Source organism: Xiphophorus maculatus, chromosome 2 (genome assembly GCF_002775205.1).
Source record: "Xiphophorus maculatus strain JP 163 A chromosome 2, X_maculatus-5.0-male, whole genome shotgun sequence".
Taxonomy (NCBI): Eukaryota; Metazoa; Chordata; class Actinopteri; order Cyprinodontiformes; family Poeciliidae; genus Xiphophorus; species Xiphophorus maculatus.
In genome coordinates this window covers 5,532,974-5,544,783 of record NC_036444.1, presented here as the reverse complement: position 1 = coordinate 5,544,783, position 11,810 = coordinate 5,532,974, and the positions used below count along the sequence as shown (strand labels likewise).

Sequence of the window (11,810 nt, the reverse complement as noted above, 5' to 3'; positions counted from 1 at the left end):
GTCTATGTTTCTATTGTTCTTTTATTCTATGTACTACTGACAACATGTGTCCGAAATTCAAAGCAAAACTTTTCTATTCATTAAATGGTCAAAATAAGGAAAAAGATGCAGTGTTTTCAGAGCTCAAATAATGCAAAGAAAACAAGTTCATGTTCATTTAGAAACAGCAATACTAATGTTTTAACTCGGGAAGAGTTCAGAAATCAATATTTGGTGGAATAATAATAATAATAATCCTTCCTGCCACATGCCATCTCACTGTACAATAAAAGCTAAATCATTGTTCTGCACTAATCAGTCCAATTTCGCACAACTGCACTGTTTCACACTTGCTGTACATATATTTACAGATACATACTGTTTCTGCATTTTCGAATCTTTGCAAGGACTGCTCTAAGCTGCTTTTTATATTGACAGCATGTTAGACTTAGACTTAGACTGACTTTATTGTCATTTTGCATGCACAGGGTGTATACAGAACGAAATTTCGTTTCGAAATGTTATATTTTATTTTTATTTTATCTTGTCTACAATTGCTACTCAGTGGTGGTTGTTGTGTGTCTTGTCTCTATGCTGTAACTGCGAAATAATTTCCCTGCTGGGATGAATAAAGTAATTCTATTCTATTCTATTCTATTCTACAACCAGGAGGTTTTCAATGGGCTTCAGTGGTCTCTTCATTTTATAATAGTTACATACTGCAAGTTTAATTTTTTTGTTTTTTAAAAGGGATTTACAACACAAATATAAGGTAAAAATGTTTGCTGAATGCATATTCATTTAAAAATGAATAAATAAATCTGAGAGGCGCCCCCCAATAAATGAAGCCCTGGGCTACTGCCTCTCCACGCCCATTCTAAAATCTATCCCATGCAACCGAAGCTTTTTACCTGGCCGCCCCACACCAAAGGCTCCTTCCCGCCCCCTCTCAGCTTTCCCCGTTGCCAAGGTTTCCGTGTACGCGCTGCCTGCACCAGCGGCGCCGCGCCGCTGTCATACATTAGTGCCAGACATGGCGGCGGAGCTACAGCCCGAGTGGATTTCTGCTCTCCCGTCTTCCTGGACTTATGGGGTTACTCGAGACGGACGCGTCTTCTTCATTAAGTAAATGCACCTTTAACTAACCCAGTTCAAGTCTTTCAGCTCTCAAAAAAGAAAGAAAGAAAAAAAAAAGTCAGGGCTCGTTATTGCATGTGCTGTATTATTTTCCCTCTCTGTCTCAACAGCGAAGAAGCCAAGAGTACAACCTGGCTGCATCCGCTGAGCGGTGAAGCAATCATAACCGGACACAGGAAAACTCCAGGTAAGAAGGAGACGAAGAAGAAACGTCACTCAGCTGTCAAGTTTCAGTTAACCGCGACGGCTGGCTCGCGCGTCCGCCGTCATGTGTTATGTTTCACCCCCGGAAAAAAACACACAACAAAAAATAAAAACACGATTCTTCCCACGCTGAGAGAGTGGAAGGAAGAAAGAGAGAGAGGGGGGAGCTCTGTCATCCGTGATCCCTTTCTTAATGCACGAGTGGGCTCGTGCTGTGGAAAGTGAGCCGACCGTTGGCCGAGCTCGAGCCACTTCCCCGCGAGCCTCCTCCTCAGGTTGGCTCGGTCACCTGAAGTTGACGACGTCACGCTGGCGAACGTAACTTGAGAACTTGTAAAGCGACGGTTTGTGCAAACAGTAACCAGCGCAGACCGGAGTTGGAAGCTGATGTTGATGTTTTCTTCTTTCTTCTGAAAGCCCACCGCGAACCTCCGAGTTCCCGTGGGATTAGCTGTGTTTACATCAACATCAACGCCGCTCCAATCTGGCTGCTAGGATAGATTTCAATACCAACAATACCAAGGCGGGGTATGGCCAGGGACAAAATGAGTTCATTTACATCAAGAAACTCAGAAATTAGAGCATAATCTCAGAAATTTTCTAGAACAAACGAGGACATTTCTGAGCTCCAAAAGTCGAAAACTCTCTATATTATAATATTTTAATTTCCTGACTTCATTTTCAAAACTTGGGTTTTCAAACTAAAAAACAAAAAGGCGATGTGACGTGATTGTAACGCAACACATATATGAATAAATATACTAAAGGTAAAATCTACAGATACTTAATGTAAAATGTAGTGGAGTAAAAATCAAAACTACCCACAATTAAAAGATGTAATTAAGTTCAGTAACAAAGTATTTGTATGTTGCTACATTCCACCAATACTTATTAAAATACTTTGCATGATTTAAATAGTTTTGCAGACATTTAAAAAAAACTTTCTGAGTGTTTAAGTAATTCCTCAGACAGCTGGTAGCAACAACAGATGATTGTTTTTACTGAACAGAAAATAAACGGCGTCTAATTTGTGCAGAATTGCTGGGGTGTTGGTGCCTTTTTCCAGTTGCCAGTGGGCAAGATGCAGGTTAACACCCTGGATAGGTTTCCTGTCCATCACAGGCATGTAAACTAACTTTTATTTTAGTGATTGATTATTCTATTGAATATTTAGACAATTAATTGAATTACCGATAACAAAAATTACCGCATTCTGCAGATTTTTCATTCAACCAGGATTAGAAATACATTAACAATGCAAAAGAAAAACACATAGTTTTTATAGTTGTATATTAAAGTACTTTTAATAAACATTTCTCCAGAAATAACTTTTCAAATCAAACTAAAGAGGTTTTGTGAGACAGAGTTGAATTGATTTGGGATTTATTAGAACATGTTTAGATGGAAAATCCCTCCCAATGCTCACTGACATCATAGTTTTCTCCCGTCTCTTCTCGGTCTGTAAGTAAGTGTTCCAGGTTTAACGATAATTGATTTCCTGTAAAAGTATTTACCTCTTGGTTTCCTGAAAACACACTGTTAATGGGTTGTCCCTTTTAAATATTTTCATTAACCAGACATCCGCTCATGTTGTAGAACAGCAAATATCAGTTTTAGCTGACAACATTCTGTCTGCGGATAAAATGTTGATTCATTTATACAAATTACAATGTTTGACTGTGTCAGGAATCACTAAGTTAGAGTTTAAAATGTCATATAAAGCAGATTTCCTGCCTAAATTAGGCATGTAAAAGGAGAAGCAATTATGTTTATGTAAGAAGCAACATAAGTAGTTGGAGCATGATATGCTGTTTGTTAGTTTTTGTTTGGCTTTCCACTTCCTGTTGTGTGGCATTTTTGCATTCTGCTTTAAACATTTAAAAAACAGCCACAGAGTCTTCAGGGACTCATGCAGGCGACTTTATTTATAACTGTTTATTGACATTTTTGGCAGGAAGAACATAGTCCAATGTTTTCATTTTCAGTTTGTAGCAGAAACATGCTTCTATTATCCTCTTATTGTAGTGAATAAATCTTGAGTTTGGACCCACTGGTTGAGGAAAATAAAGCTGAATTGAAATATTTGTTTTGTTTTAAAGTAAAGAAAGTAAGAGACACATAAGGTGATGATAAAAATAATTGATAAAGACTTTGAAATATGCTACATTTGTGTTCTAAGAAGCTGCTGTGCAAGAAAGTATAAATGTTAATAAAAGCACAGATGCTAAAACTAACAGCAACTAGATTTGTACTTTTAATTTAAAAGCTGAATAAAACTTGGAATTTGTGATTCTCACAAAATGATGATCTGGAGTAAAACTTTAATACTTTCACTGTCTTAAAAAGAAAATAAAATGTTTACAATGATGCAATTGTGTTTATTTAAAACTGGTTGTCAGCTTTAAACTCGTGAACTTTTAAAATTAACAGGAGCAATAATTTGGGCTCCACACCATGATTAAAAATATACTTTATATTAACACTTTTATTAATCTGACATAAAATAGAAGTGTAGTTTTTGTCTTAATATGTTAAATATTCTTGGTAACTTAACATATCATTTATTTAACCTTAATTTATGAGTATCACATGTGAAAACATGGGAATTAAGAGGATTTTTGCCATGAAATGACTCCATATACACATGAATACGTATGTTTTTTCATGTGACTCACATCACTAACGTGAAGATTTGTGTGAACCACATCTGCCTGTTTAATGTGGTACGTGGTTTTCATATGTGGTTTTGATATGTGAATATTAATTGGATTTTTTTGACTCATTGCATACGATCACCTGCAGATATGTGATCAAAAGTTGAAGGAACAAACGAACAAAATACTGCCATTTTAAATACAAACGTAGTGAAACATCCAGTAAAAAACTCAGAAATTTTGCAATTTTACAGAAAAACTTTTACTTTTGAAACTGAGGAATTTCTGAGATTTTTATAGAAAATTTTTGATATTTTTTGCAGAAATTTACTACTACTCTTCTTTTTTTTTCTTTCTACAATGCCCTAATACGTCGTCGTATTTCAGATATTGGTGATCAGTCAGAAAACTGGAATCGGTGCATCGCTGACGTTAGTCAATTCTCCATAAAATCTTACCAAGTATTTTTGGTCTAGTTTCTGATGCAAGCATTGTATTACACTTGAAATAAACATGGAAAAAATGTCTTGTTGTAAGTGAAATAATCTGCCAGTGGAGCCAATAGTTTTTTTTAAATGCCATACTGCATGTATGGAATTGTTTACTTAAAAAGCTCCTATATCTTGCTGAAAAGTTAGTTGTATGGTAGTTAATTCAAGTGTACTAACATAATTGCACCAGAAACTAGACCAAAAATGCTGGGTGAAAGTTTTTGCAGTTCACAGCCAAAGAATCTCTGGACTCTTTGGCATCTCAGTCAAATTACTTTAAATACTATTGAATAGGATGTTTTTTTTTAGCAGTTTAGTGTAACTTTTTAAAGATTAATAGACCTCTGCCTGGAATCAGTTTTCACAAAAAGAGAGAGAGAGAGCATCTAAAATCTCCTTACTGTAAAGTTGTGAAATGTAACCTGAGATTTTGTTTCCTCAGAACTGTGTTAAAATGTTTTTACTTTATTTTTTATCTTTATTTCCTCATCACACAGACCTACCCACTGGATGGGAAGAGGGATTTACCTTTGAAGGTGCAAGATGCTTTATCAAGTGAGTTCAACTTTACTCTACAAATCACACACCCATTACACCTTTACCCAAACACTCTCCAAGTTCACACTGAGAAAGAATTAAACCACTTCACCGTTCCCATGCAATCAGGACAGCTTGATTACCGAACAGAAATGTATTTATTTCCACTCGCCTGCATGTTGCTTGTGAAACCCGGCTCTGTTCTGGCAGTAAACTTGTAAAAGGTTATAAATGCTGGACCTTTACTCCCTATTTCTTTGCAGTAGGAGGCTATCGCAAAGTTAATGATTACACAGAAATATGGTGCAAGTACCAGACAGACCAGGGTTCCTGTCCTATTTGGAGCTGTTTGCAAATTAATATGTTTTCTGTTTTCATAATTTATTCTCGCTGTTTGGGCTTAAATGTTGTGCTAAAGTTTGGAATGATGTATTAAAGTGCCTACATAAAATTTCACAACTTTATAAGCTGCAAGCCTTTGCAGCTCAGAGAAAATAAATGTGTAAAAATGTCAAATGCATGCAATCAGTGCTGTTAAAAGGTAAATATTTAATATTTCTATTCATGTGATATAAAATAGAAGTGCATATTTTGTCTTGAAGTTTTAAGTATTCCTACTAACTCAATTTATTATAATTTATTTCACCTTAGTTTATGTGTAGCAATGAAAACATGGGAATCAAGTGTGTTTTTACCATGAAATGTTCCAAATATACATGAGTACATGAGCTTTTTCACGTGATTCACATCATATACATGTGAAAATTTGTCTGTACCTCATGTGCATTTTCCATTTAAAAAAGGAGAAAATTCTGCAAAAAAAACAAAAAACAAACAGAAATTTTGAGGGTCATTTAAAAAATAAACTTTTGGAACTCAGAATTTCTCAAGATTTCTGAGGAGTTTTTTCTTGCACATTTTCAACTTTTGGAGCTCAGAAATTTCCTTGTTTTTTCTAGAATGAGTTTGGTGCAAGCAAACCTTTTCAGCTTTGTGCAAATAAATGCTAACTGCATGCATTCAGTGCTGTTAAAAGGTAAATAACATCGATAATCCCTGTGATGATGCACCTCAGCTGTCTGGAATCCAGAGTATTCATTTCAAAGTGCAAGCAGCTTTTCTGATCATGTGTCGTTTTGTGCTGCATTCTGGTTATTTGGTTTTTGCTGTTGTGACTTTGCAGCAACTTCTTCCTGAGTTTTGTTGAAATTGTATTTAAAGGTTGTTGGTTTTTTTTGTTCCAACACCAATGAAAGAACCCTGTTTTAATCGTTCTGACAGTTTGACCTGGGGCCACATTTTTGAAGCCAACAATTGACAAGATCTTTTCATAATGATCCTCTTTCTTCTGGGACTGCCCAAAAACACACTGCATACTGTCAGAGGCTGTAAATCTTTCTGGAAAATAGCAATCCTCATACCGTAAAAGTGAATATAAAGCCTCCCTTCATTAACTTTTCTTGTCATTCTTGTTGAACTAATGTAACATACATCAGTCCTGTCCACTAACCCACTTTTGCGCATATTTTCTGCTTGCTGTTGGCCACCGAGCGAGTCAGAAGTTTACATACACCCCAAGATTTCCCCCAGAAAACTTGCTAAGCTTGGTGGTTGGGGCGCTCGGCAGTCATTCATCCAGCGGCCCGACGTGTTTTTGACTTAAAAATGTTTTGAAGTTGGCAGGAAATTTTAAAATATCACTTGATAATTATGTGTTATTGGAAGATTAATACCTGAACAACAACTATCCATCCATCCATTTTCTGTACACCCTTGTCCCGCTATCCATTTAGCGTTATTTTGCAGCTTATCTCTTTGCTGTGTTCATCGCTGCCATAGATGGAAGGAATTGACCGCTCAATCCGGCGAAGTCTTTCTGCAAATCCTTCTTGTTATTGGCCGAGGTTTCCAATGCAGTCGTCCTTGAAACAAAGATAACTTTCTCCACCAATGTGGGCATATTTCCAAGAAAAATAAAATTTAACCAGAGACTTTGAAGAGGTTCAGATGCTGGGGGACGGTGTTAAGGAGCTGTCGGGATTGTTAGTTTTACTATTTTCTTCACTATTTTTTTAATGATAGTATCAATAAATATGAAAATATGATTAAATGCAGTTACTGTGTGCGTAAATCATACTTCTTCTTTACAAATGGTCACATTTTTCAAGAGCAGTATTTGTGTTTGTGAGACTACAATTACTAAAAAGGAAGTAATAAATAATTCTTATCGTCACTTTTATCATTGTCACAATAGTAACACAAAATATCATGATTAAAGTCCATATCCCCAACCCGTTGATCCACATAATCTGCATTTAGCTTCATCACGTTCAGTTTATGGTTCAGTAAAGACATGTTTTATATTCCACTCTCTTTGACATTGTAGTCTTACTCATGCACTGCAAGGATCAAATTTACTGCCTCTCATTCTGTGCTAATTCATAATCTGTCCTTCAGATCCTGATATGTGAGTGAAAGACGTTATTTTGCATATTTTCTAGGAAAAACGTACCCTTCCTTGATATTTAGCAGTCAAATCTGCCAAAATACTGAAATGCCACTGCATCAGTGATATAAAAAATGAAGGATATTATGCTTTGTTATCCCCACTGAATCCTTTTCTGACTTCCTGAGCTTCATGTGGCAGTTCGCCAGTAATTTCATATCCCCCTATTTTATCACAGATTCTCTGTGCAAAACATTTTCAGGGAGCGCCACATTCATTAGCCGATCAGTGTGGTTCTGGCCCAGTCCAATGATGCATGCATGCTGCGTTTTGGCGAGTGAAAAACGATTTGTTTCATGCATCAGCTGAATTTTAAACAAGTCTCTTAAAGTTTGAGGGAGGGATTTTCACACCCAACAATGTCCGCGGTGCACTGCTGAACGAAGAATCAGCAGCAAAAATAATTTCCTCACTTCTTCTGTTAAGCTGTCATAATGCCACGCTTTCTGCAGCATAATTTAGCAAACAAGCACGTTGCAATTTTATTGCATTGTGATGTATCTCGGTGCCTTCTAGCGACTCCCTCTCTTACTGTCTTCATTTGTCCTGCGGCTCATTAGCAGCACAAGTCAGCATGTGTCTAATTTATTCCTGTAGAGCTTATAAGGAAATAACCAAAGCCTAATTGAAAACCTGCACAGATATCAGCTTAAATGTTGCTAATGCCTCCCTGATCTGGTGGTGAGTGTTTTATTTCTGACACTTTTCTCCGGCTTGTTTGCTTGGTTTCCCCCTCCAGTGTTTTACTCAACATAATTCCAGTCATGTGGTCTCTGAAGCCAGAGTCATAAAGATGGCTGCCTGCACGGCCCAACATGCCGTAATCATTGTCTCTTTCTCGACGTTAAGTCATAAAACTGTGTCAAGACTATTAATTTCAGTGTTTTGATAGGAGATTTGCTGACAGGTTTATGAGATAACTGCGACTTGGACAGTCTGTGGGACATTTTGAGGTTTTAAGCAAGACTGCCAATAAAATCCTCTGAGAAATCTCCAATACAATTCTCCTGCTGACAGCTGGATAAGCCTTGGATGTGCCTCAGGTTTTTCAGTAGGACCTTATTACTTTGTCGCCAATTTTGTGTTTCCCAGTGTCATAAAGTTAGGACTGTAACTTCCTTTTAAAATGTAAGGAAGGTGAAACAGTTTTAAATCCTCAAATAATCTAGAGATCCATCCCTCTTCACTGCAAAAACACAGTCTTACCATTTATGGTCTTATTTCTAGTGCAAATACTTGCAATAAAACAAAACTAACTTACAAGTTCATTAAGATACAGGAACTTGTTTTAAGTAAATAATTCACTAATATTGATGAAAAGTTCAAGTTCTATGAGTGGAATAATCTGCAGTGTAACTAGTGCTTTTTAAGGAATTACATACTTAAAACAAGCTCCAATATCTTAATGGAGTTACTTGTGAGTTACGTTTGACTTATTTCAAATGTACTAAGATATTTAGACAAAAAATACTTTTACATTTTGTGCTTTTGAAGTGTATTTGACCACACTTTATACAATATTACTAGAAATACATTAAAAAATGCAAGTAAGCAAATAATTGAGTGGGCAGTTAAAGGATTAAAAAAGAAACTCAACCTTTTATTGGATAAAATTCAACAACAGCTTTCCTTTAGTAAACGCTTGATCATTTGTAGCAAAAGATGGATCTATAGTAGTTAAAAATTCATTTTTTTTCACATCAACATGTGAAAAGTTCAGCCCTTTCTGCTTGACTTAAGATAAACACAGCGGAAGGCTAATCTGATGATTTGTTTTTGATTAGATGATTAATAATTGGTTCCAAAAGATGCTTAATAGGAGACTTTGTTTTACAGGATTTGAACTGAAGCTAAAACTGTCACTATAGGAGTTTTGGGTAAAATAGATTAACAAACAAAGAAGGTTTTTTTTCATCTTACATCCAAAATGTACATATTTTTGTACAGTTTTTACTTTAGTTACTAGTCTTAGTGTGTTGTTCTTTCTACAAAAGGCCTATTTTTTGAGTCCTGTTAACGATTAATCGATTACTAAATTAGTTGGCGAGTATTTCAATAAACAATTAATCACGATTAATCGTTTCAGCTGCAGTTGATTGTTCAGAAAACAGATTTTTGAGTTTCCAGCCGGGCCAATCAAACGGAAGCTCATCCAGTTCCAGTTATCAGCTGATCTCTAATTGATCACTGAAGAAAGCAGCACGTTTACATCCATTTCTATCTGTGGCTTCCTGTGCTCTGCAACTGCAGCAGAAGATCTGGTGTGTTGTCATGCTGGCTCTGTGAGTTGGCTGTCACCATCAGGTTACACAGTGTGAGCATCAAGTAGCAGATTGTGCTGACGCAGTCTGTCCTCTGATGCTGCGTGCTAGCAGGGATGAGTTACAGGTTGTTAGTGTGACAGTGCAAACTGGAACAATGGCCTCCCCTAAGCTGTTACTACAAACATGCAGGTTTGAATGAAGCAGATGCATCTTAAATAAGTCAGCTGAGGTTTACTGCTTTCCTAAGACAAATGCGGTTTTCTTGTTTTCTGGGTTGATTGTGACTGGCTTAAAGCAAATTGGATAGAACTTCCTACACAGAAATGTACAGAGCTGGAAACATTTTCGGCACCTGAAGCGGTGAAAATGTGCTCCTCTTTTTGTGGTATGCCTCAGTACAAAATGTCAGATTTAATTTTATCAAAGTGCCTCAGCATCCAAAAGTGATTACTGCCATCTTAACCAGCTCAGTGTATCTCACCGAGGAGAGAGGAGTCAGTAATTTGAGGAGAAGCTTCAAAGCACCAATTCTAGACTTTTAGCACTTTCTCACCAAATAAACCTGTTGGTTTAACTACCTCAGTTAATTACCTCTAAACATTCTGCTGCTGTGGTTTTCAAGTAGCCAAAATAGGGCTGTGACTAATAATTGCTTTAGTTATCAATTAAGCTGTTGATTATTCTGACGATTAATCATATTGATTCGTTTAATCACATTTTTTAATTTAAGCCTTTTTTATTCAATATTAGAAATACATTATTTGTTTATACAAATAATTAAATTCCTTTTGTAAAGAAGAAAATGACCATTTTATTGCATAAAATTCAGTAACGTAGCATTCCTTTAGCGTACGCTAGACTATTTGCAGTAAAAAAAAAGTCAACTTTGTGAGTAGCTCAGACCTTTAGTGTAGGGCTAATCTGTTTATTTTGGACTAATCAATTAATAAATAGCAAAAGTTGCTTAATTTGGAGAATTTGAATTGTGTGAAGCTAAAACTGCCACTTGATGAGTTTTGGGTGGAACGTATTTACAGACAGGTTTTTTGTTTTTTTTTATAATCTCAATTGCAAAATGTACATATTGTTTTGTACATTTTTATTTACTGCTGGGAATTGTTGTTCTATCAGCAATTGGCCTTTTTTGAATCTGTATTCTTCAGCTAACAATTAATTGACTACTAGATTAGTTGAATAATCGATTAAACCGATTAATCATTTGAACCAATATCCTACTCTATGGATCATCTCATCAGTTGCTGCATTTTGCAGTTTAATGTTAAAGTTCAGCTTGTTTTTCTCTGTAACCAAAACAACATTTTAATGGCTGTTTTTTCTAACTGCAGTCTTAAGTTAGAATAACGCACTTGCATATTTGTCAGGTTATACCTTTAAAGGTTATTGAGTTGGTATTGCAGAAATTGATGATTTGGTACACAAAAACTAATTGTTGTGTTGGCTTGGTATTCATCGCAATTAGGTTCTATGTTGCTGCGTTGATGCAGGAAGTAGTTACAGAAATTATGCTGAGAATAAACAGGTGCACAGTGGTGCCAGTTCCCTCTCTCGGTTTTCTATTTTGGTTTTATTAATTCTGTTTGGGAAATAAAAGAAGAGAACAAAACTCACCGTACAGTGTTAGTTGCTTGAGATAGCTGCTGCCTTGTTTTTGAAGAACGGGTTGCTAATAAGTAAACCTGTGGCTGAGCTGAAGACTAGTTTTATTGCGGTCCAGTTCTTAATGTTTCATTTGAAGACCTTTTGGCAGCATGCTTTGAAGACACTTTATTGTTTCTGAGGGTCCATTGTTAGGATGAATTACGATGTAAATTATAGTTACTGTGTAGAACTTATCTATGGATGATCAACTCAGAATATAAAACGATGCCAAAATCTCTCCAGGGCATCTCGTGTTTAGTTTCTGGTTTATTTTCACCTTTGTGACTGACTGCACATTTAAAAGTTGTTGTGTTCAGTTGCTCTTTGTTTTGGTTGATGTTGTGACGCAATTAATTTAAAGCTTAAGAGTAAATTTAGA

General features: G+C 36.1%; 1 protein-coding gene across 9 annotated transcripts in view; it reads left to right on the top strand.

Annotated features, from left to right (window-relative positions):
• The first annotated feature begins 993 nt into the window (after nt 1–993).
• The window catches only part of LOC102238101 (pleckstrin homology domain-containing family A member 5-like), a 114,486-nt gene continuing 103,669 nt past the window's right edge, over nt 994–11,810 (top strand). For all 9 annotated transcript variants that reach the window (XM_023343758.1, XM_023343735.1, XM_023343715.1 and 6 more), the window contains exons 1-3: nt 994–1,104; nt 1,227–1,303; nt 4,963–5,020. In XM_023343758.1, the coding sequence (XP_023199526.1) occupies nt 1,013–1,104; nt 1,227–1,303; nt 4,963–5,020 (227 nt within the window). In that variant the 5' untranslated portion in view covers nt 994–1,012. The remainder of the gene's footprint in view (nt 1,105–1,226; nt 1,304–4,962; nt 5,021–11,810) is intronic.